Source organism: Tachysurus vachellii, chromosome 5 (genome assembly GCF_030014155.1).
Source record: "Tachysurus vachellii isolate PV-2020 chromosome 5, HZAU_Pvac_v1, whole genome shotgun sequence".
Taxonomy (NCBI): Eukaryota; Metazoa; Chordata; class Actinopteri; order Siluriformes; family Bagridae; genus Tachysurus; species Tachysurus vachellii.
This window is the reverse complement of record NC_083464.1, coordinates 8,932,975-8,959,165: the sequence shown is the minus strand read 5'-3', so window position 1 is coordinate 8,959,165 and position 26,191 is coordinate 8,932,975. Positions and strand designations below refer to the sequence as shown.

The following is a 26,191-nucleotide window of genomic DNA, read 5'->3' as shown; positions in this document are numbered from 1 at the left end:
ATCTGTTTTGCCCTGTTTTTATGTGTGTGAATCATGATGATTCCACCTCCTGATGTTGGAAAATTAGCAGTTAAAAATTATAATCTATTAGAAAATGTGCATTAATATAAACTTTACAAATGGTACTATTGTCAGAGCTGCTACTATAGAAATCTACTGACCAGGGAAAGAATTCAACAGCACTATGGTATAAAAAATAGGTCTGCAATAAGAGAATGTCAGGAACCAGTGACAGTAAAACACAACTAACTAGCAATTTTGTGAATGCAATTGAATGAATGAATAATTGATAGTGTTTATATTGATGTAAGAAAGTATGTACTGTAAGTGTGTCTAATGAGCTTGATGCTGTGTTGCCAGGTGTCCCTGTTTAACTATGTTTTCTTGGTGAGTTGGGCTTTTGCTTTGCCCTTCAGCCAGTTTCGCCCTCTGGCCTCCAGCGTGTGCACTGTTTGGACATGTGTCATAATTGTCTGCAAAATGCTCTACCAGCTCACCTCCATCCAGCCTGTGACATTCTCCAAAAACTGCTCCATGGTGAGATACAAATCACACACACACACACACACACACACACACACACACACACACACACACACACACACACACACACACAATGGAATGAAGTAAAAGAAAAACATATTTCTGTTGAATAGAAATAAAATGCTGGATATTATGTGCATCATATCAGTATTCATTCCAGCTAATTGCTTATATTGTACTTTCCCTCTCCATTTATGCATCCTTTCTTTTTGCCTCAGCCGGATAACTATACAGATCTTCAGAGATTAGACATGGCCAGGTCTCTTCTCTACAGCAGCCCAGTAGACCCTGCCAACTGGGTTGGTCTCAAGAAGTTCTCTCCACTACTGGAGAATTTAAGGGTAGGCTTAGTGTTAAACCAAACACCTATAGCGATGAGTGTTGTTTTGTCTTCTTTAATATGTTTGACTTTTATGTGTGTCTTTTTGTATAGAATAATTTATTGATGTTGGCCTTATTGGCATTTGAGGTAACAGTCTACCGCCACCAAGAATTTTATCGTATGAGAAACAACCTGACTGCTCCTGTCACAAGAACAATCTTCCACAACATCACACGCCAGCACCTGGATGATGGCATCATTAATTGTGCCAAGTACTTTATCAACTACTTCTTCTACAAATTTGGCCTAGAGGTACTACATAGCTGCATCATCGAGTTTCGATTTCTGTGGAATTACTGTATTCTGTTTTTTGTATGCAAAAAAAAGCTTGCCTTTTTTTTTAAAATCATATTTAACAGTAATGCAGTCAAAATATTGTGATGTTGAACTTTTCTGTGTCTGTAGCCTAAATAAGAATTCTCCATCCTCTAGACCTGCTTCCTGTTAGCTGTTAACGTCATTGGCCAGCGGATGGATTTCTGTGCAATGCTGCATGCGTTCGGGTTGATTGCAGTGCTGTACCAGCGCCGGAGGAAGGCCATCGCTGGGGTCTGGCCCAAATACTGCTTCTTCCTGGCCTGCATGCTTACTTACCAGTACCTGATATGCATTGGAATCCCACCAGCAGCATGCTCAGGTCAGAGGGGCAACACCTGGTCCTACAGAATAGGACTTCTGAAGTTGTAGCTCTGATTTATTAAAGTTTTTAAATCAATAATGCATAGTATAATGGCTGCTGAATTGCAGTATTGACAACAAGCTAAAGATTAGACTGCAGGGGATACATATAGGCTATCCATTCTTTAATCTTCAGTAACTGCTTTATCCTGGTCTGGGTCAGAGTAGATCTGAAGACTACTGAATGCAAGGTACATCATACATCATGGATTAGACCACATCAGGATTTCATACACATACATATTTACAGGCTCATTCTTACATATGTGCATCGCCAATCCATCTCCTGGCTTGTTTTTGGGAGATGGCAGAAAGCAAGTGAATCTGGAGTGAATCCATGAGGATTACAGAGAGAACATGAAATTCAACATGTAAAGTATATCAGATATATATCCAGATATCACTTTATCCAGTTCACAATTTAAATGTACCACATTTGGAAAAAAATTTTCAGAATTATAGTATTATTATTATTATTATTATTATTATTATTATTATTAGTAGTAGTAGTAGTAGTAGTAGTATTAGTAGTATTATTATTATTTTTTTTTATATATTATTTTATATATATATTTTTTATATTGTTTTATACTAAAATATTTTTATTATTAATATTATTTTATACTAAAATATTATTATTATTATATAGTAATAAATTACTAGTAATACATTACTATTACTTTATAGTAATTATAGTAATAATTCTGTTAGCAAAGAGGAAGCAACAATTGTATGACCAGTTAACATAAATTCAAAGACACAGGTAACATGGTAAGAGCAGAACAGCTCAGGATTTTTTATATTTCACATACAGTCAGGAAATTACTTCCTGTTTTGGTTTTGTGCCCACTCAAAGCAACAGATGCTAACATGGGTTTGGGATTTCGCTGCTCCTTGTTGCACTGCTTTACCAGTGTTCATAAATGAATGATTATTTCTGACCAAAAAAATAGCATATGTGTAAGAAGTGAAAACATCAGCTAGTAAAAGTATACTGCACAGTTAGCTAATTCTGCTTCTGTCTATACTGTGCTTCAGACTATCCATGGAGACGTCCCTCATCCAGCATGGACTCCAATGTGGTCAAGTGGCTCTACCTGCCTGACTTCCATACCAAACCCAACCCTCTCTTCCTCCTCTGTGAGTGTTGGCATGCGGACACGTGTAAGGTTTTCTCTGAGACCTCATCAGTGCTTTCTGATTTTTTCTATATCTCACTCTCTGTCTGTTTGTAGATGATTTCATGTTGCTGCTGTGTGCATCGCTGCAGAGGCATGTGTTTGAAGAGGAGAGCGATCCTGCGGTGCGTCTCCTGGCTGGTGATAATGTGGAGATCTGCAGAGACTTGGACGCTGCCACCTTCAGTCAACATAACCCTGTCCCTGATTTTATCCACTGCAGGTAGTTACAGTGAGCAGACTATTCAGTTACACTGTACATCCCTATGTACTTCTAACCGTGTTGTCTCTAAATCATTTTAGTAATAAAGATACTGAAGTAGAAAGTAGGATTTTGTGAATAAGTTCTAATTTCCAACGTATATTTCTAATATCTAAGCTAAATAAGATATCTAAGATATTCTCTTAGAATGTGATTGATGTGTTGTGTGCTCTATATTATATAAACTCCAAGAAACAAATCTAATAAATTAGACTTTTCAGCAATCCCATTTATAACACCGGCATCGTCTTGACGTTCAAAAAGTGACCTTTTTTTTTTCACGGCGAAGAAAAAACATTCTCAGTAGCACTCTGGTCTTTCCTGCCTCATATCAGATGACTAAAAAACGTTCGGTCACACAGGCAACACATAATGACTTCACCAGCCTTTGACAATGTGGACTATGTCCTGTAACCTAATAAGGTCTGAAACATGAACCTTACTCACAACTCATCACTCATATATGTAGAAATCCACTATCCAGTGACATGTTTTGTGGCAGCTATTTCTACTTGGATTCTGCACAAGCTCATTCATCAGTGTATGGAGAATTGTGTTGAGTGGGCACTTTTTGTGCTGCTTACAGCCCGTTTAAACAATTGAGCAATATGATTGTGAGTGTGATGTTATTGACGTTTTATTTAAATAGAGCTTTTTGTTTTTATTAGTAAAAATGTAAAAAATAAAAATGTTTGTTTGCATTGTGGCTTAGTGGTTAGATTTACATGTATGCCATTTGGCATATACCCTTATTCAGAATGACTTACATTTCCTCTCGTTTATACGGCTGAGTAATTGAGGGTTAAGGGCCTTGCTCAGGGGCCCAGGAGTGGCAGCTTGGTAGCCTGGGATTTGAACTCATTTTTAATCATGAACTCTTCTGATCAGTGGTCCAACAGCTTAACCACTGCGCTACCACTTACTTGTTAGTACCATTTGAACTACTGCTTTCTTGTTAGAGTGTTTGCCTTGAATCTCTGGGGTTGGACATCCTGTCTCTGCCTTATGTGTGGAGTTTACACATTCTCCTTGTGCTTAGGGCCATTCCTCCAGGTATTCTGGTTTCCTCTCCCAGTCTAAATACATGTTGTAGGCTGATTAATAGTGCCATGTGAAGAATTGGCACCCAGTCCAAGGTGTCCTCGGCCTTGTGTCCTCCCCAAGAGTCCTGGGATAGAGACTCCAGGCTCTGTGTTTAAAAAATGGTACAGAAAATGTATGGATAGATTTATGTATAGCAGTCAAATCCTAAACGTCTTTAATAATTAGAGACTTTAAATAACTCTTTTTATTTTAAATTATGGTCAAAACCAGCACAACAGGGAGGATGAACATTACTTCAAATGTAACTAACAAGCTAATAATAGGCTAATAATTTAAAACTAACAAAACTAATGATATGGAGTTTCTCTATAAAAAAAACAACATTTTCCTTTGGCGGATTTGCATGCTTAATATAAATACAAAAATAAAGCTAGTATAGAGATGATTTATTTTTTATCTGATGCCTCTAATAGAGGATGTGTTCCCTTTTCAATCAGGTTCTTCTCTTGGATTCTTTCTCATGTCATTCCAGCAAGTTTTTCTTGCTGGCTTCCTTATTTGGAATCTAGATAAACATACAAATAATACTGAATTGGTCTACATGCTGGGGGGGCACGGTGGCTTAGTGGTTAGCACGTTCGCCTCACACCTCCAGGGTCGGGGTTCGATTCCCACCTCCACCTTGTGTGTGTGGAGTTTGCATGTTCTCCCCGTGCCTCGGGGGTTTCCTCCGGGTACTCCGGTTTCCTCCCCCGGTCCAAAGACATGCATGGTAGTTTGATTGGCATCTCTGGAACATTGTCCGTAGTGTGTGAGTGAATGAGAGTGTGTGTGTGCCCTGTGATGGGTTGGCACTCTGTCCAGGGTGTATCCTGCATTGATGCCCGATGACGCCTGAGATAGGCACAGGCTCCCCGTGACCCGAGGTAGTTCGGATAAGCAGTAGAAGATGAATGAATGAATGAATGGTCTACATGCTTATATCACAGAAGCCTACACAAAATCCAGTCACACCTCAATTCCTCTGTGTCTCTATTGCTCTCTTTCTGTTTCTTATAGATCATATCTTGATATGCTGAAGGTGATCATGTTTAGCTATCTGTTCTGGTTCGTCCTCACCATCATCTTCATTACGGGGACCACACGCATCAGCATCTTCTGCATGGGTTACCTGGTAGCCTGTTTCTACTTCTTGCTTTTTGGTGGAGAACTGTTACTCAAGCCAATTAAAACCATTATGCGTTACTGGGATTTCCTAATCGCGTACAACGTGTTTGTTATCACCATGAAGAACATCCTCTCTGTAAGTAAACCACATGCAGACAGATGGATATCAGGGATAGAGGTGCTGCAGCTGTAGTTCAGTAAAATGTTAACTTAAATATCAGAAATATGGTTTTATAAAGAGTCGTAGTGTGTGTATGTGTGCGTGTATTGTACTTTAAACAACATTTCTTTGCACCGCATGGCTGAAACTTAACAAGATCAGATGTATGAGTTTGATAACACTGCTCCATCTCCTCTCATTCCTCAGATAGCTGCCTGTGGATATATTAAATCCTTGGTGGTTAATCACTGCTGGCTCATCCAGCTGTTCAGCCTGGCTTGCACTATAAAGGGCTATTCACGACGTAAGTTATGACCTAAAGCATGCGAAGATTTTCCTTTCTAAGTCTTTTTACAGTAGTAGACACAAAATGTGTGATTTCTGAAGTTATTGTGTAAATTGTGCAATTAAATAATGAATGCAATAAATGATTCTTCCTGTATATTGTTAATTAGCGGAGCAGCAGGCTAATAAACAGTGTGAACTGCCTAGTGATGAAGCAGGCATCATCTGGGACAGCATCTGTTTTGCCTTTCTGCTTCTGCAGAGACGGGTCTTCATGAGCTACTACTTCCTGCATGTGGTGGCTGATATCCGTTCTTCACAGGTTCTGGCATCCAGGTACGCACACACACATGCACACACACACAGTTTACATTTTATTCCCTACACATTATGGCAGTGAAATGTGAAATTTCAGGTTCTTCACTTGGTACTAAACGATTAAATAATGCCTTTGAAGAGCACTAACTATCGAACTAACAGTGACAAAAGCATGTTGTTTTGACTCAAGCAAATTCCTGACAGAGCACTAGGAATTATGCCAAGCGTCTGGTGATGTTTATGAGTTACAGACATCAGGAAATCATTGACTCCAAAGGGCCTAAGAAACAAGCACAAGACATGCAGGTGTTATTAAAGATTATATTAGTATTTAAATGAGTTCAAGCAGGATAAGTCCTATGCATCCTATGCATTACAAATCCACTGAAGAATTATGCTAATTATTAAATATGTATGTGCGGAAATAGCTGTGATTCCTTACCAGGCCATCCAATGTAGCTGCCAGTACTCTTAATTTAAATATATTCATATGCTTTTATGCTTATTACCATGTCAAAATAACACAGATGTATGTAGAGAACAGGACTATAAATTAGGATTCTCAAGCAGAGGAGAAAAAAGGAGACTTTTCTAATAGAAAGACATAATGTACATTTACATTTACATATAACATTTATGGCATTTGGCAGACGTCCTTATCTAGAGTACAAAAATTAATACATCAGCACTGATTCACTAGGTTACAGACTTAGGATACCATCAACCCAAAACTTGATATACGGATAAAACTCATTTTCTACCGCTTATCCGAACTACCTCGGGTCACGGGGAACCTGTGCCTATCTCAGGCGTCATTGGACATCAAGGCAGGATACACCCTGGACGGAGTGCCAACCCATCGCAGGGCACACACACACACTCTCATTCACTCGCGCAATCACACACTACGGACAATTTTCCAGAGATGCCTATCAACCTACCATGCATGTCTTTGGACCAGGGGAGGAAACCGGAGTACCCGGAGGAAACCCCCGAGGCACAGGGAGAACATGCAAACTCCACACACACAAGGTGGAGGCGGGAATCGAACCCCCAACCCTGGAGGTGTGAGGCGAACATGCTAACCACTAAGACACCGTGCCCCCCTTGTGGAATTTTGAAACTCTTAATTTTTGTCACTGAATAAAAGAAGTATTTGTTCAGTCAGATACAAAAAATGATTGCATATAGTTTATATAAAAATATTACAAATCATGATTTTATTTCTTTACTAAAGTTAAGAGTCTTAATAACTAGATTGAATGTTATTATAGTATAAACATAAACCAATTAATTACATTCAATTTATTTGTATAGCGCTTTTAACCCTGGATAATGTCTCAAAGCAGCTTAAGTTTAAAATTATATTACTATTTATCTCTAACATCTCACATTTCAAATTACATCGTGAAACCTCAGTAGGATGTTGTCACTGATTGGAGCATAACTATAGTATTACAGTTAGGCAGTTAGAACATGCAGCGTAGAATAGAGCTATAGCAATACACTATCATTGTTGCTTTAAAACTTAAACCTTAATAGGTTTGAACTCAGTGTTTGATTTTAATCAGAGCTTCGAAAATACACGCTTAAATCATGTAGAATGTACAAAAAATAATTTTGTTAATGTTCCTCATTTCAATCATGTGGAAATTTGAATGAAGTGATTTAATAATAATAATATTTTAATGGGGCGGCACGGTGGCTTAGTGGTTAGCACGTTCGCCTCACACCTCCAGAGTTGGGGGTTCGATTCCGGCCTCCGCCTTGTGTGTGTGGAGTTTGGGGGTTTCCTCCGGGTACTCCGGTTTCCTCCCTCGGTCCAAAGACATGCATGGTAGGTTGATTGGCATCTCTGGAAAATTTTCCCATAGTGTGTGAGTGTGTGAGTGAATGAGAGTGTGTGTGTGTGCCCTGCGATGGGTTGGCACTCCGTCCAGGGTGTATCCTGCCTTGATGCCCAATGACGCCTGAGTGACCCGAGGTAGTTCGGATAAGCGGTAGAAAATGAGTGAATGAATGAATGAATATTTTAATGATGAATCTAAAAAAAATTGTAAAATGTAATGTGCCTCTTTAACTATTAGTAAAGTTTAATAAATACAAAAAATAAGAATAAAAATAGAAATTCCTGCCAGATTTACAAAAGTTTCATTAATGCTGATTATCTTAGTACTCATATGCATATCTTGATAAATAACAACCACCCGTAAAACTGCATGAAAGGCAGAACTCTGTGATAAACAGTAAATGAGCATAAGGAAGTACTAAAGTTTAGCCCTTGCATTAAATTCATGTGTGTAATTGAGATAAATGCAGTGATTTAAACCTGACATTGGCTTATTAAGTATAGAAATGAACTAGAGTAACTCAGAGCCAAGTATAAGCTTTGCGACTGATCAATCCAGGTTCACGTTAGTGATTCTCCTTATGAGCAAATTTACACAAAACCCACAAACTGTATCCCGTTTTTTCAGACTAATTGCTTTTTCATGAATACCACATTGCTCTTGTGACCGATTGACAAATAAATACATTTGTGTCCAGCTTGAGAAATGAAGTCTAATATTTTTTTGGGGTGCTAAATTCAGAATTCCCTGTTTGACACTGACCGTGTGTGACCTCAAGAGACCAGCTGTTTGTTATTGAGCAGCCAAAGCACCGGACGAAGCCAGACGCATTAATCTGAATGGTGTGCTCTTTATTCTGTTTCTGTCTCTGCATCTCTCACTTTCTGTCTTTCTCTCAGAGGAGCTGAGTTATTTCAGGCCACAATCGTGAAGGCAGTGAAAGCACGACTTGAAGAGGAGAAAAAATCCATGGACCTGTTAAAGCGACAGTGCGTTTATACAACACCTCATAGTTCACAAGTCACTATTTACTATTCTTGAAACGCTTTTGGACCATTATGTATATTATATTTACCTAAGGAATATTACTCTGCTTTGAGAAGCTAGAAAATCTTCCATACGTTAGTTACATATGTCTGGTGTGCAGTGTGCATGTCAATAAAATGCATTTTTTGTGAATTCAGTTTTATTTCATGCTCATAATTATACAGTAGCTTAGGATTACGGGTGGCATAAAATTCCTACTTTTAATGAGAATTTTATTTGAACGTATAGAAATGCTGAAGCAGTAGTGATTTCTTTCACCCTAATATCTCAAACTCTGTTTTAAACCAGTGTTGTCCGCATTGCGGATCTCGTGCTCTAAATCAGTACACTGTGTTTACAGGACATCTGCAGTGTGTTTGTATGAGACAAAAAGGATCTTTCAGCACAACTATGTTCTCCCCAGCTTTACTTGTTGAAAGACAAAGCACTTAGCACTTCTGCACATGCCTCAATAAGAAACAACTCTCTCAACCTCTTTCCTCAATTAAGGACTTGTGTTATTACTATAATTCGGTCTAAATGGAAAACTCATTCAGCTCAGCCCAATGAAACAGGACATACTAGGGACTGTCGCCAATCTCTCTCTCTTTCTCATTCTCTCTCTTTCTTTCTCTCTCACAGGATGGACCGTATTAAAAGCCGGCAGCAAAAATTTAAGAGGGGAAAAGAGAGGATGTTGAGCTTGGCACAAGAGAGTGGCGAGAGTCAATCGTTGTACAGAGAAGAAGTGGAAGATGATGGTGTGTGGTAGAGTGTGTCAGTTAAATATGACTCATTTAGCTGACCTATGTATTTTGATACGCTGACTTAATTGTTAATTTAATTCTCCAGAATTAATTAAAGCATACCGTACATTAGACTTACTTCTTTTACTGAAGGTAGGATTTTAAATAAATACAGCTAGGCATTATTCACTGTCACTTCTCATTTTGTCAGAAATAAAGCTTTAATGCAGCAGCCAGGTTTGGTTTTGAGTGTACTGAAAGTTCACAACACAGACGAGTTCATAAATTCCACAGGTGCCTGAGCTTAACTACCGCCTTAAATGCACTGCAGCAGAATTGAAAACATATGAGCTCACGCATACCAGACGTGAGGACAAACTCTCTTATCCGTATAGTGCTTCTTAAGGTTCATGTGTGCTTTACTGGATTGGGTTTTGCAGGAGAGATGAGCAAAGAGACGAGAAAAGGGAAAAGGAAGCATTGGTGGAGACCCTGGGTTGATCATGCCTCCAGTGAGTGTTCATCATCATCATACATCACTTCTCATCTTTATAATTGTCATTTTTGGCAAAGATAAATCTCATTGAAAAAGCAAAGGAGACTCCTGAGCGGCCCAAAAGAAAAGCTTTTGAATCACAAGAGTCTAATTGGCCCTGGTCTTTGGGTGAGAGTGATGGTGTTGCTCCGTCCTCTGTCAATCATATGAACACTAACCAATCATGATCGTATGTAAGCTCATGTATTAAGCAGTTTTCTCTGAGTGTGTTCGGCTGTTCTTTGACGTAGCATGAGCAGCAGATCTAAAATATGCATAGCTTCACATGTTTTCATCAGAATCACGTGCAAGCATTCACGCCTTGGTTGTGACCAAACAAAAAAAAGACCATACATGTTTTTAGATTTCCAAATGGCCTAACTGTTAACTCTTGTTTCAGTGGTGCGAAGTGGGAATTATTATTTGTTTGAGACGGACAGTGAAGAGGAAGAGGAAGAAGAGGAGAAAAAAGAGGAAGATCCACCTAAGAAATCTGCATTTCAGGTTAGTTATATGACACATTTTAGTAACTTTCTGTATGTTGTTTGTTTGTATGTATTTAATTTGCCCTGTATATATTGACCGTGCAAAATCAATAGCCTAACCCTTGTGGCTCTACAGCAGTGAGATCGTGTAGACATTTTGTTTTCTCTGCATTTAACAATGTTTCTTTATTTGTCAGACCACTAACTGCTAACTTCCTGTGTGGAAGCTTGGAACCGACATAGTAAAGACTACACGCCATGTCCTTACTAACTCAGACCTTGCTCTGTCCTTCTTATAGAGAGCTATCCGAATGTTTGCCTCTGCTTTGCTGGCTTTACCAAAGTCTGTCATTAAGCTTCCCAAAACTATACTGCAGTATGCAATCAGGGCAGCCAAGGTACTTCCACCAGGCCTAATATATCTCTCCTCCTCCTCCATTTTGTACTACTGTGCTATTGTTCTATGTGTGATATTTCTTTCACTCTTTTGGTCATACCCAGCCTGTGTGCTTGACTGCACACTGCATTTTCCTGTCCCTTGCTTTTAGCACTGTGCATTTAGGAAAACTGGAGCGTGGACTGAGCCTGAACGGCTGAGCATTGAGGAATGTCTCACAGCTTTGTATGTCTGTTTCCAAGGCAGCTATCAAGAGCCATATGGGCTGCTTTGCATGTGAAGAAAATGCAGTGTAATGTGTTTTACTGTAGGATGCATGAGAAGCAGGGTTACTTTTTAGGGGAGTCTTGGTTTTATGTTGGTTGATGTCGAGGCTGTGTTTTTTCTCCAACGTAAAGCCCATTTACAAAGCTTAAAACGTAATAAAAACTGTGACATCTACTACACTGGGTTAAAACACACCCTGAGCCTTGTTTTACACGTTGTGTGTTCCTAGTGGCCAAACCTTACTTATATACTTCACATGAGATCAGAAAAACAATACAGATCATAAAGTCCAAACACTAACAATCAAATCTGTTCCCTCTCCTCTTCATGCCTGGCTTGGGCATTGTTCTGTCTCTTCAGTTTGTGTATCATGCGTGGATCACTGACTCCAAAACAGCCATGAAGGAACACAGCAAAGAGAGGCGGCGTTTCTGGCAGAGATACACAGAGGGACGCAAAACCAAGAAGGACCAACGAGAGGGTACGTGAAAGATCCAATCCAGATATTTGTTTCTCAGTATAAAGAGACGACCAAGCTGGCCCAGAGGTTTCATCTGTCCTCACTTGTCACAATTTTTCTTCACTCTTTGCTGTTGCACGCTTTCAACCTAAAACCATGGTTTAATCATGAATGAAAGAATTTTGTTTGTCTCTCTATATGAGGAAATAGATTGAGAAAAAGACTTAAGGGCTTTCTTGAGTCTGCCTTTAAATGGGAGCCATGCTGTGTCCAGTCCTGAGTGCAGCCAACTTTGCATTGGCACTTATCCTCTCAGATCTAGCTGACTCAAGAGTGGGTGCTGAGAGATGAAGACCAGAATGTTGCATTCGCTATGGTCAATTCATTCCATATTATGGCTGGACATGACCCCAGAGGAGAAACTCAGTCAGCCAAGAACCCAAATATGCCAGATACAGTTAGTCAAAATGTTGGAAAGACTGTGTCTGTTATATTAACATATTTGAAAGATGTCTTTATTTGTCTGATGCATTACAGTAAAGTGAAATTCTTTTCTTTGCTTATCCCATCTTATCATGGGGTCAGAGTGCAGGGTTAGCTCCACTTCTGGGGCAGATAGGATTAAGGATCTCAACGGCCCAGCAGTAGCAACCTAGCAGTGCTAGGGTTTAAACTCTCAATCTTCTGATCAGTAACCAAGAGCCTTTAAGCATTTAACTAACATTACCCTTTTTAGCTATAGACTGCTTAAAACGTTATAGATGAAGATCTCTTTTCTGAATTTTTTCTTTTTTTGTGCCAATAATTTTTTTTTTGCCAATAAGAACTTTTAAGTGTATACCCAATATGGATAAGTCAAATTTGTAAGATATTCATCATTAGTGATCTTTTAGTCTTTTTAGAATTTTGAGGTTGATGTATTTAGTATATACACCTTAAACACTGAGCTATAACTTCAACAACACTATCAGATTTATGAAGGTATTCATTTTGTGAAGTTATACTTTACAAAGATTTACTCTTTCAAACTCTGTGACATTCATGGATAGTCATTTGAAACTGAGAAAATGAAGCACAAAATTAAAGCTTTCGTAAATCTGGTAATGTCTGAAAACCATTGAAAGCTACAGTTAAAATTCTATACTACTGTAGCTTTAGCGTCCTTTATCAAGTTTCATTACTCGTTATAGTTTTATTATATTTAATAATGGCTTAATAATGTACTCTTTCTTTAGCAGCTCATGTGACAATTGAGGTAGCAGATCAGGTGGAGGACACAGTTGAACAAGAGAGATCAGATGTGCCAGGTACATCACTGATGTGTTAAACTACACATTCATGCACAGTTACTAGCTTGTGGTTAACCCCTACACATTAAGATAAAATCAGACAAGAGTTACACACAATAAAATTAAAAAATAATAAACGTGCATTCATTTTTTTTTTATATATCTGTACAGTTTCTATTGTTTGTTGATTCATAGCTTTCCTTTCCATTTCCAGACAACATCCTGAAGCGTGTGTTTAACATATTGAAGTTTTCCTGGGTGCTCTTCCTGGCACTACTGGACAGTTTCACTGCCTGGCTTAATTCAATGTGCCAGGAATACATTGACATATCCACTGTGCTGCGTACTGAACGCTGTATGCTCACACATGAAGTCAAAAAGGTACTAAAACTGCCAAAGAACCGGCATTAACAAACATGACTAATCCCCCATAGCTGGACAATATGATGATTTACATCACATCACTTTTTATTTCTCGAGTCTACTTGACCAGAAGGATTTGATCGATTTTCTAAAATAACAGCTTGGACGTAGTACCAACTATAAGATTTATATCTTGTGCACTCATTTTTATATGTTATTGTTTCTGTAGTAACAACAACCATACAGGGAATTAAGGGATTAAAAAAAAGGTTGTAATCATTGTTAAGGTGAAGCTTTCTGTAACAAAGACATTTCTGTAAGGCTAGATGCACCAGTGGGTCTTAGGACTTCAGATAGTTTACTTGAGAGCTTTCAGTCATTATCAGACTAAACCCACCCATAGGCTGTGAGCTCTGTGCCTTTTTAACATGCCATTTGCTTAGAGTACTCAGACTTGTTCCTTCATTATAAAAACAAATAACTAAGCAATTGACTTGTCATCTTGTCTTTAGTCATCTGTTGCTAACAAAGACCATAAATGTTTCTCATAGCCAGTGCGAGGACATGGTACAACTTCCAAAATGGCAACACCACTTCTTACAGTGAGAGCAACTCACAGTGTTTAGGATGAGGAGATGGTGTGAAGATATTTATTTTTGGAAAGACTCTCCAACATCAGAGCTATAGCTGTAGCCTTCAGGATAGGGTTCAGGATGGAGGGCTTTTCACTTTTTGTCACTTTTTTGTTTTATCAAATTAAAAAGAGATTTGGGGAACCATAGTTTATTGCTGCTATAACTTGACTGATAGCAGGAACTTGCTTTCTGGACATTCCACAACATTGATTGTCACTATAAACACATAAAACATACAATGTGTCATTCTTTTGTTGCAAAGTAATTGTATTTGCTGGTAAGGCACTGTAGAATAAGTGGAATAAAACACTTCATGATGTTTTGTTATTTGCAAATAATCATTATGGTAACGGTAATTCTGTCTCGCCCGGAGGCACAACACACTACCTTGTTAATTATTTTCCTGTAACAGCATAGTCTTAACACAACAGATTATTCATCAACTTCTATTATTAATTCAGTAACTACAGTCAAAAATGATGTAAACACAGAGGTTATAAAGGACAAATTCACTTTGCCTTTGCCATGAGCACTGAAATGCTTCTCTCTAATGTGTACAGGGAAACACTCCATCACGAGGGATCATACACATGTATTACCAACAACAGTTGTGCAGACCTTCATCTTCTGAGACTGTTCTGGAGGAAGCAGAGAGACAATATGGTTCTGTCTCAGCATTGGGACAGCATCGGGAGAAGGAGGACGAGAGCATGAGCTCTGTTCCCAATAAAGACAGTCTGACCAGGTACATCGTCCCAAAGACAGATTTTTATTTTATTTATTTATTTATTTATTTATTTATTTTGGGGGGGGGATTTTTAAGTAGCTTTTTTACAGACTTATGAAGGCATGTATTTAATTTGTTTAGACTGTAAAGTTACAAAATGAGTGAAGTGAAGGGGACTTTCTTCTCTCTGAAAGCACTTTAGCTTTGTCATGTGGCCTCCAGACAATTGAGATCCAGCAGGTATTTCCTCTGTTGACAGACCACTTTAGCCACACGTCAGCACGCTTAATATTCGGATTTACCTCCAGGGTAACTGTTTGGTGTTGTATGCAATAAAAAAAAATATCTTTCTTCTTGAGCTTAAGTCAAGTGTTCTGTAGGAACTGACAAAAGCATATGTGTTATTCTGAGATGACCCAATTATCACAAGTGTTTCCATGAGGGTTTTCCAAAATAGAGACAAAACAAGTTTGGACCAGATGTATGCTGATGCTGAAGACTTTCATTAACACACAAAACTGTAATGGTCTATATTTATGGTCTATATGAATTCTATAAAGCAAAAATGTTTTCAGAAAATAGACTTAAATAAAGATTAAATTAATATTTGATGTCATACCTGTACAATTTTGCAGATTTCTACTTTTACGTTAAGTATCTTTAAGACATTTCCTGTTCATCAACAGGTTCTGGTTCTCATTTGTTTTGTTTCTGTCTATAATCCCCAGTCACAGAAGCATCCATGATTTTTTCTTGATATATAATTTATTACAAATCATTTATATGACTCCATTGATATATGACTTCTGTGGTGTTTGTGTTCACATTTTACCTCTAAGTTTTAAACTGTAAAAACTTACTGAAATCAAGTGATCACTAGAGCTTTAGTGTGAAACTGCTGAATATTTAGACAGTGTCTTAAATCAGTCTTAAATGTGTAAGCTATAATAAAAATAACATAACATATTCAGTATGAGGTGAGAATCTACGTGTATGTAATATTATTTTCTGACTGTGTTTGCAGTGTATACACCGAGTCCACGATGGCGTACAGTCAGTCCACACTGGAGTTCAGTGAGATAGGTGTGGACTGTGTGCCCAGGACAAGCGAGAGACTTCGACCCAAACTGTGTCGACTGCAGGGAGTGGAGCGCTCCTCCTCTTCTTCCTCTTCTGTGTTGTCATCGGCTGAAAGTTCAGCCAGTGCTGCAGTCAGGTAGCACCTAAAAAATCTCTACACTCAACACACAATAAAAGTTCCTAACACTAGAAGTGTTTCTGAAGCCTTTTTAATCTAATTTTAATGAATCCCATGCACATGTGTAAATCCCCAACTCTGAGATGAACTAAGATGTGAGAAAACCCTAATAGTGATCTCTCCCTCTCTCTCGCTAGCTATCTCTGTCTCTCTTTCAATGAGTAATCTGAAAATACAAGACCTCTTTATTGAGAGGAAAGTAGCTAAAATAAAGTCTTTAACACAAGGCTCAAGTGACATACACTGGGCATTTTTTGTTATCTAAATGAACATTATGGTGTGCTTGGTTTCTCTTGCTCAGTGATGACAGATATATACAGTATAATTAATTGAAAATGCTCACAAGTATGTAAGTCTCCAAGTGTAAAATTATCCACCATAATGGAGACCTTATTCACTGTAACATCTGATTGCTTACAACTGTTATCTTTTCCTCTTTCCTCTTATGACAGTGAAAACACACAGTGCACAGCATTATGTTCCCGTCAAGGCACAGGTGATACCATCGAAGAACAAAACAGTGTTAGGGAAAGCACTCACTGTGGTGATGAATGGACCCCCACAGAGCTGCCTGAGCCTTCAGCTATTCGGCGTTGTAGCAGTGAGGTGCAGACTCTTAAAGGAGGTTTAGCACCAGAGTGGGACACTGTGTTAGCATCCGAGCAGGCTACATGGCCACGTCTCAGTCGGTTCCCTTCTGAGGCAGATATTCCTCCCTCTTACAGCAAGGCCACAGGTCTGGACTATGTGTGTGAGGCAGCAGCCCATGCTGAAGAGAAAAAGCTGAGGATAAATGCAGATAACAGCACACTCCCCTCACTGAGCCATGAGCTCACAGCCAGTGAACTACTGCGCAACAGGTAAGAATAAACACACTGTCATTTCTTTATATGCGTGTTTCACACTGTGGGGTTTGTGAAGCTCAGCCAGGGAGTTACAGAGATGGAAATCACGAACTGTCATAACTGTATTTATTATTGACTTCTTATTTTTATTAACCTGCTTGATTATTACCGTCGAATAGGTTAAGCTGAACCTCACAAACCAAGTATGCCTATGAATAATATCAATGGTCACAAAAAAAAAAAAATATATATATATATATATATATATATATATATATATATATATATATATATATATTATTTGTTATTTGACAAATCAGATTATCTGTTATTTACAGTTAAATAATATTCATCATTAGTGATCTTTTAGTCTTATTCAGAATTAAGTTAATTGATTGCAGTAATTTCTGAGCATATGGAATAAGTGTAAGGATATTTATAACTTTGGAAGTCAAAGCTAGCTCATGACTAACTAACAAAATAAAGTCTTAACAGAAAACAAACATGTAATATACGGTATATAGTAATAAAATGACTTTAATTTACGTACTGAGCAACTTGTGTAAATGTCATAATGAGAAACATTAGATAAATTTTCATATACGCAAATTATTTTACCTCCAATGATGCGCTGAATCATGTGTCACCCTCTTGTAGATGTTTCTTATAAAAACTGCACACTGTTGTTGAAGTAGCAGTGTGTATTGTGTACTAATAGTATTGCCTTGACTTGACTTGACTAATGTGAGTACATGTCTTAAGGAAAAAATAAACCATGATTACATGTTGCTTTGTTCAGCTTCATCTAGTGAGTTTGGTATAATGTTCTGTCCTATGTTTCCTCATTCCCAGAATTTTACCAATGCTTGTGTTTCTCTCCAAAAGGATGTTCTATGATGAAGAGCTGGAGGAGTCTGAGCGCTTCTATAGCTCCCAGCCGCAGATATTACAACTGTGCTACGCTCTCTATAACATGCTGGTGGCCCACTCAGAGATGGTGTGCTACCTAGTCATTATTCTTAATCACATGGTGTCAGCCTCGGTGGCCACGCTGGTGCTGCCCATCCTCATCTTCCTGTGGGCCATGCTATCTGTGCCTCGTCCCAGCAAGCGCTTCTGGATGACCGCAATCGTCTACACAGAGGTACAACTACAATAACAACACAACTCTATAAGAGTTATATATCATCTACACTGAACAAAATTATAATCGCAACACTTATTGCCCCTATTTTTCATGAGCTGAACTGAAAGATCTAAGACTTTTTCTATGTACACAAAAGGCCTATTTCTCTCAAATATTGTTCACAAATCTGTCAAAATCTGTGTTAGTGTGCACTTCTTTGCTGAGATAATCCATCTACTTACAGGTGTGGTATATCAAGATGCTGATTATACAGCATTATTATTGCACAGGTGTGCCTTAGGCTGGCCACAATAAAAGGCCACTGTATAAAGGGGGTCCAGGGGGGTTCGAAAACCAGTCAGTATCTGGTGTGACCTCCATAATTTTGTTCAGTATATATTTCAGCTTCAGTTACACCATCATCTCCATTAGAGCTTTAATAACACCATCATCTCTGTTACAGCTTTAATAACACCATCATCTCTGTTACAGCTTCAGTAACACAATCATCTCTGTTACAGCGTCAGTAACATCATCTCTGTTACAGCATCAGTAACATCATCTCTGTTACAGCTTCAGTAACACCATCATCTCTGTTACAGCTTCAGTAACACCATCATCTCTGTTACAGCGTCAGTAACACAATCATCTCTGTTACAGCGTCAGTAACACTATCATCTCTGTTACAGCTTCAGTAACACCATCATCTCTGTTACAGCGTCAGTAACACTATCATCTCTGTTACAGCTTCAGTAACACCATCATCTCTGTTACAGCTTCAGTAACACCATCATCTCTGTTACAGCTTCAGTAACATCATCTCTGTTACAGCTTCAGTAACATCATCTCTGGTACAGCTTCAGTAACATCATCTCTGTTACAGCTTCAGTAACACCATCATCTCTGTTACAGCTTCAGTAACACCATCATCTCTGTTACAGCTTCAGTAACATCATCTCTGTTACAGCTTCAGTAACACCATCATCTCTGTTACAGCTTCAGTAACACCATCATCTCTGTTATAGCTTTAGTACCACCACTATCACTGTTACAGCGTCAGTAACACCACTATCAGTTACAGCATCAGTAACACCATCATCTCTGTTACAGCGTCAGTAACATCATCTCTGTTACAGCTTCAGTAACACCATCATCTCTGTTACAGCTTCAGTAACACCATCATCTCTGTTACAGCTTCAGTAACACCATCATCTCTGTTACAGCTTCAGTAACACCATCATCTCTGTTACAGCGTCAGTAACATCATCTATGTTACAGCTTTACTACCACCACTATCACCGTTACAGCGTCAGTAACACCATCATCTCTGTTACACCGTCAGTAACATCATCTCTTTTACAGCTTCAGTAACACCACTATCACTGTTGCAGCGTCAGTAACAACATCATCTCTGTTACAGCTTCAGTAACACCACTATCACTGTTGCAGCGTCAGTAACAACATCATCTCTGTTACAGCTTCAGTAACACCATCATCTCTGTTATAGCTTTAGTACCACCACTATCACTGTTACAGCGTCAGTAACACCACTATCAGTTACAGCATCAGTAACACCATCATCTCTGTTACAGCGTCAGTAACATCATCTCTGTTACAGCTTCAGTAACAACACTATCACTGTTGCAGCGTCAGTAACACCATCATCTCTGTTACATCTTCAGTAACACCATCATCTCTGTTACAGCTTTAGTACCACCACCAACTGCATCAGCATTTTCAGCAATCACTAAACTCATATGTTATTGCATAGGTTGCAATCAATAAATCGCTATTATTCCCATGACATTAACTTTTTTCTTACTTTATTCCACTTCCAGGTGACTATCGTAATAAAATACTTCTTCCAGTTTGGCTTCTTCCCCTTCAATCAGAACATAGAGCTGGACAAGTCCAAACCATTCCATCCACCTAATATAATAGGAGTCGAGAAAAAAGAGGGATATGTCCATTATGACCTGATTCAATTGCTGGCACTTTTCTTCCATCGCTCAATTCTTAAGGTAGTTTTTATAATTATGTTTCTTTAAGCATTATACAGACTCTCCTATTATGAGGTTCGATTTGGGTAAGGAGCAGTTTTCAGATATCAGGCAGAGCTTTGAGGTCCCACCTGTAGAGTTATGCACGTTACAAAGGGTAACTGCTTTCGATTAAACTTTTAATAAATCATTTTTGATTAATAGTAAATCAATTTTAGTTTCTTTTGATTCGATAATTATTAGTTGAGTATAATATTAATTGACTATAATTGGGTACAACATTATGCTTAATGATTAAGTAGTTGTTCATATCAACCCACAATTTTTTGTTTATAATCAAGCAAACCATGATTAGTAATAACAATTTGCCAACCATTAAACTAACCTTTTTTATGTTATTTATTCTCAGATTTTATTTTATTAAACTAGAATGTTAAACTAGATCATTACTGGTTGTTTGTGGTAGAATACCATAATAACTTATTTAATTGATTTTCAATATATTTTGAATTTTTCACTGATCCTAGATGAGAAAACTTGTAAAAGAGAGGTAGTCAGTATTTTTGTTTGCAGTTTGCTTTTATAGCGATGCTTCTCTAAAAAATGTGTTCATTTTAGTATCATTTAAACAGAATTTCAGTGTTTGTGTTGTTATTTCCTAACACATTCACAATCATACACTTATAAGCTGATATGTGTATTCACTCTCTTCTTGAATCAGTGTCACGGTCTGTGGGACAAAGACGACACCAGACCAGAAGCTAAAAAGACACTTTACAGTCACTCAGACTCGGACACAGAGAAACCCCCAGTACGGAGGGAAAGGAGTTCACTGACCCGCAACATTTTAACAGAGGCTACAAGCGTCCGCATGCAGAGAAAACTCTCAAACACACCTTCCACCACGCGCCGGCCCAGTTCCAGTGCAGGATCACACAATTCTCACCGATCAACACGTTCCAGAGGAGGTTAGCACACGTACTGAAACAAATACAAGAAAGCTTTGTGTAAAAGTTTTTTTTTTGTTTGTTTTTTTTTTTTTTTAAACAAATGTGTGTTTAGGTTTTTGAAATCTTTTCTATATTCATTATATATTTCGTTCCACATTTGTGTGTGTATGTGTCCACAGGCAGTTCAGTCACGAGGTCGAGTATGTCTCGAGTGGGAAGTGTGTCAGGGGTTCAGCAGAAGAGTCGCAAAGAGCTAATTTTGGTGAAATTCCGAGAGCAGCTCATCAAAGCCAAGAAATTCACAGTCAAAATGTAAATGTGCATCATTTGTGCACTCCTTGTTAGCTTCACTCTAACTCTCCATGTCCCACATGCATTAACTTACTCCATAAAAATGATCTTTTTTAATTTATTAGTAATGTACTCCATGAAGCCTGTTAAGCATTTTATATAGCAACCCACTAGCACTAAATGGTATCATGATTATTATTAATCTTATTCATAACCAGACCATACAGCAAATCTGGGTTACATGAGATATTTTTCCAACATGTGTGTGATTTCAGAACCCTGGATATCTATGTTCCAATTCGTCAGTTCTTCTACAATCTGATCCACCCAGAATACAGCGCAGTGACAGACGTCTACGTCCTCATGTTCTTGGCTGATACTGTCGATTTCATCATCATCGTTTTTGGATTCTGGGCTTTTGGGGTGTGTTCAGTACTGCTATTATCTCTGATGACCTGACTTTCCACTGATCCACTGTATGTGGTCAGTCATTTTTTTGGTGTGTCCAAAACATAATAAATGCCCCAGTTTGGAGCATCTGGGAGGAAGTAAGACATCAAGTAATGCTAAATTGAATGTTTGCATATATTACAGTTTTCTGATGTTCACATAATGTAGATATCCCATTATCCTGTGCACCGGCCTTGGTGCAACAACTGGCCTGGACAAACACGGTGCCGTATTGTACTACTCCAATAAGCAAATAAATTTACACATAGGAATTTACTTCTGGACACAAACTGTTCTGTACAGTATACATATGTTTCACAATTGCAATTATCCTAAACAAACATTATAGACATTTTTGTAGCTTTAGAAATTCTGCCTGTCATAATCACTTATGAGACAAATCAGGCATGAAGATTGCAGCCTTCGGTTTCAGAGGTTTTATAATTAATTCAAGTCAAAATGCAAAACAAATATATGGTGAAGACTTAAGTCACTTACAAATGTTTTGAAGACTCCAGATGTTTTCTTGTGTTCAGTAATAAATTCCTTGGTGTGGTGGTTTCACAGGAATAGTTATACATTACATATAATAGTTATACATCCATCAGGAAATTTTTATTTTATTTTCAGACACACTGTCACAGAGACAGTGACAGTCTAAGGGTTATGAGTCTCAAAAAGGCCAGGAGTCAGAAAACACACAGAAATCCATTGTGTAGTCGAATGTAAGCCTTGGTATTGACAGGTAAACACACTGAACCTATACTTAACAATGATCTTTAGTTCTGTGAGACAGTCAATGCTTTGGCAATGATTGTGTAATTAAGTCCAGTTGTGTACAATCAGGATGAAGGTGAAGGTGAGGGTGAACATGACAGAGTTTGTGAGGGCTGTTGGGTCCTTGTATTTGTAGTGAAATGTAATTGATATAAAAAATAGGCAAGAAATAAAGGACTAGAAATAAGGCACAAGTAGATACAATATAAAGAAGAAATAAATATATCGAATATATTTTAAAAATAGAATCAGAAAATAGAAAATCTATTCAGAAACAGAGACAGAGTTGAATGTGGTGCAGTGATGTGTGTAAGAATGGTCATGTGTGTATGAGTATAGTTTTATATTTATATATATATAAATTTGTGGTAGTGGTTTTGTGGCAGTCTTAAGAAGTCCAGAGAGCATCCAGGCTCACCTGAGGGCCTGAATAGCCTGAAGGAAGAAGGAGCTCCTTCCTTTTAAATATCATTATACATATCATAATGAAATTAAACTCAACTCTCGAGTTCAAGACTAACTTTGCTACTGAGATTATTGTCTCTTTTTCATCTTTCAGTTCAGCGACTTTTTATTATACTATGACATTTTGTTTCAGAAAGCACACACACACACACACAGAAAGTTTAGCATGAATTTAAATCCCATCTTTCTCCATGTCTTAATAGAAACACTCTGCTGCTGCAGACATCACATCATCACTGTCAGAGGATCAGGTCCCTGAAGCGTTCCTCGTCATGGTCCTCATCCAGTTTGCGACTATGGTGGTGGACCGTGCGCTCTATCTGAGGAAGACTGTTATGGGAAAAGTCATTTTTCAGGTCATACTAGTGTTCGGTATTCACTTCTGGATGTTCTTCATACTTCCAGGAGTCACTGAAAGGTAAATGACTTGGTTCCGGTCTATATCCTATAAGATTTAACCTATAAATAGAAATAGAAATGTATCTTCAGTGCATTATTTGTTTTGTTATTTTGTTCTGTTTCAGGCGTTTCAGTCAAAACATGGTGGCTCAGCTCTGGTATTTTGTCAAGTGCATCTACTTTGGTCTATCAGCCTACCAGATCCGCTGTGGCTACCCTACACGTGTGCTGGGCAACTTTCTGACCAAAAGCTATAATTATGTCAACCTTTTCCTCTTCCAGGGGTGAGAACCTTCAGCACACATCTCTTCCCCGCTGCATAAATACTGTAGAGCAAATATACACATCATAAATTAAGCTGTAATGATGTTACAGCATTTGGTCAAAAAATAACAGCTGGAACTTACTGATTATAAGTGAAAAGATTCAGGTTTTAGTAGCCGTTGTTAACTAAATTGGAAAAAAAAATGATGTAAAATTAAACCCAACAATAAAATTAACTGTTAAAATAAACCAACGCTATGTATCCATATACTCTCTGCAGTAAATCGTAAAGTCTGTGTGATTTGGCTTTCAGGTTCCGGTTGGTTCCCTTCCTGACTGAACTGAGAGCCGTGATGGACTGGGTTTGGACAGACACAACTCTGAGTCTCTCTAACTGGATCTGTGTGGAAGATATTTATGCACACATCTTTGTGCTCAAATGCTGGAGGGAATCAGAAAAAGTGAGAAATATGCATTTACATGTACAAGACATTACATGTCACATTAACTCAGTAAAAAGGAGGAGAGAATATACACAGATGATGCAGCTAGTGTTGAAACACAGTGTGTGCTAGCATAGGTTTTTACTGTATCTCAGAGGAGACTGGAGGTCTCACAGATGAGAATATCTGATGTAGAGATATCAGATATTTGGCTGATCCCCACCTGGAAAACCCCACGATGATAGTAAGACAAATATTCATGTGTGTGTTTCTTCAGAGGTATCCCCAGCCACGTGGACAAAAGAAGAAGAAAGTGGTTAAATATGGGATGGGTGGAATGATCGTCATGTTACTCATCTGCATCGTCTGGTTCCCGCTCCTCTTCATGTCTCTGGTCAAATCGGTGGCTGGCGTTGTCAACAAACCCCTGGATGTGTCCGTCACAATCACACTGGGAGGATTTCAGGTGCATTTTCAAATACTTTATTTATTAGATTTCTTTATGCAAGGAATGTGTGCAAAAAACATTAATTTCAAATGAGAATATATGCTTTATACCATAGATTTACAACCATACCAAGCTTTGTTACTAGCTTGTCATATTCAACGCCAAAATGTAAAACGTTTCCACATTTTGTACTTGCCTATCAAGAATCTACACAAAATAGTCAATTATATTTATTAATTATTTTACGTGTGTTGGGGAAATCTATAATATTTTTAAAAATATGTGTACAAGTGTGTGATTGCATACATATTCACCCCTGTTGGTGAAAAAACAAGTTATTTTAAATGTTAAAATGGTTCTGGTGCTGTCATAAGTCACACATTTAGTTGAATGGAGTCATACTGAAGTGTCACAAGATATCATTCTAAGGTCCTAGAAGACCTGAGAACATAATAAAGGCCAAGGAGCTACCAATGTCCATGCAAAAGTACTGGAATAATAAAAGTAAGGGTTTAGTTTAAATAAAAAAAAAATCTAAACTTAAAACATCCAGCAGAACACAGTTAAATCCATTATTAAGAATGTAAAGGATATGGCACAAAAGCAGCTCTGCTTAAAGCAGACCACCAAAAGTCAGTGAAGAGATCAAGAGTACATTAGTTAGAGATGTTCATTTCACGTCCAGGGTTGTAGGACTGTAAAATGTAGTAAAGTTCTAGGGGTGAATAATTCAATTCACTCACTCTCTCACTCACTCATCTTCTACCGCTTATCCAAACTACCTCGGGTCACGGGGAGCCTGTGCCTATCTCAGGCGTCATTGGGCATCAAGGCAGGATACACCCTGGACGGAGTGCCAACCCATCGCAGGGCACACACACTCTCATTCACTCGCGCAATCACACACTACTGACAATTTTCCAGAGATGCCAATTAACCTACCATGCATGACTTTGGACCGGGGGAGGAAACTGGAGTACCCGGAGGAAACCCCCGAGGCACGGGGAGAACATGCAAACTCCACACACACAAGGCGGAGGCGGGAATCGAGCCCCCAACTCTGGAGGTGTGAGGCGAACGTGCTAACCACTAAGCCACCGTGCCCCCCTTAATTCAATTCAAATTCATTTATTTATATAGTGCTTTTTACAGTCGACATTGTCTCAAGCAGTTTTACAGAAACAAAACAAAAAGTGACTAAAACAAAAAACAAAACAAAGTAAATAAAACGTTTTGAATACTAATGCAACACCCTTTAAAAATAATTAAGGTAACACAACATTCTGCAGTGTAAGATATGTTATTTTTGTAGTTTTATTTTTTACGGAAGTCCTAAGAGCATGCATTATTATATTTGTTCTTTCTTGTTTTGTCATGATAATGACTTAATTTTCTTGTTATCTCGTTAAGCCTTAATTCTCTTAAATACTGTCAATTGTTTTCTATTCGTTTTGTCACATATTTATTAAAAAATGTATGAAATTCATTTTGTATGAATTTATTGTTCTTTGCGGACGCTTTTCTCTTTCAGTGCTTTTAATGCTAAGTATTTAAAAGCCGTGCCTATAAAACATATACGTGCGGTTAGTTTAACTGTGCTTTCAGGAACAGCGGCTGGATTAACCGCACTAGGGTCACTACACTGTATTCGACAATAAAGATGCTTCCTTCCATATAA

General features: G+C 38.2%; 1 protein-coding gene across 6 annotated transcripts in view; it reads left to right on the top strand.

The window, feature by feature from the left end:
* The window catches only part of LOC132845572 (piezo-type mechanosensitive ion channel component 2), a 126,362-nt gene that overhangs the window by 96,854 nt on the left and 3,317 nt on the right, over window positions 1-26,191 (top strand). For 4 of the 6 annotated variants that reach the window (XM_060869643.1, XM_060869639.1, XM_060869645.1 and 1 more), the window contains 28 exons: window positions 361-537; window positions 762-884; window positions 977-1,177; window positions 1,358-1,562; window positions 2,642-2,743; window positions 2,839-3,004; window positions 5,147-5,390; window positions 5,622-5,718; window positions 5,870-6,035; window positions 8,767-8,856; window positions 9,536-9,654; window positions 10,080-10,151; window positions 10,575-10,678; window positions 11,684-11,804; window positions 13,019-13,090; window positions 13,287-13,453; window positions 14,631-14,815; window positions 15,822-16,013; window positions 16,508-16,915; window positions 17,786-18,044; window positions 19,865-20,047; window positions 20,748-20,994; window positions 21,156-21,288; window positions 21,543-21,690; window positions 23,163-23,377; window positions 23,484-23,642; window positions 23,936-24,083; window positions 24,343-24,531. In XM_060869643.1, coding sequence (XP_060725626.1) covers window positions 361-537; window positions 762-884; window positions 977-1,177; window positions 1,358-1,562; window positions 2,642-2,743; window positions 2,839-3,004; window positions 5,147-5,390; window positions 5,622-5,718; window positions 5,870-6,035; window positions 8,767-8,856; window positions 9,536-9,654; window positions 10,080-10,151; window positions 10,575-10,678; window positions 11,684-11,804; window positions 13,019-13,090; window positions 13,287-13,453; window positions 14,631-14,815; window positions 15,822-16,013; window positions 16,508-16,915; window positions 17,786-18,044; window positions 19,865-20,047; window positions 20,748-20,994; window positions 21,156-21,288; window positions 21,543-21,690; window positions 23,163-23,377; window positions 23,484-23,642; window positions 23,936-24,083; window positions 24,343-24,531 — 4,692 coding nt within the window. The remainder of the gene's footprint in view (window positions 1-360; window positions 538-761; window positions 885-976; window positions 1,178-1,357; window positions 1,563-2,641; window positions 2,744-2,838; window positions 3,005-5,146; window positions 5,391-5,621; window positions 5,719-5,869; window positions 6,036-8,766; window positions 8,857-9,535; window positions 9,655-10,079; window positions 10,152-10,574; window positions 10,679-11,683; window positions 11,805-13,018; window positions 13,091-13,286; window positions 13,454-14,630; window positions 14,816-15,821; window positions 16,014-16,507; window positions 16,916-17,785; window positions 18,045-19,864; window positions 20,048-20,747; window positions 20,995-21,155; window positions 21,289-21,542; window positions 21,691-23,162; window positions 23,378-23,483; window positions 23,643-23,935; window positions 24,084-24,342; window positions 24,532-26,191) is intronic. The other 2 variants (XM_060869644.1, XM_060869641.1) reach the window with 1 other exon arrangement.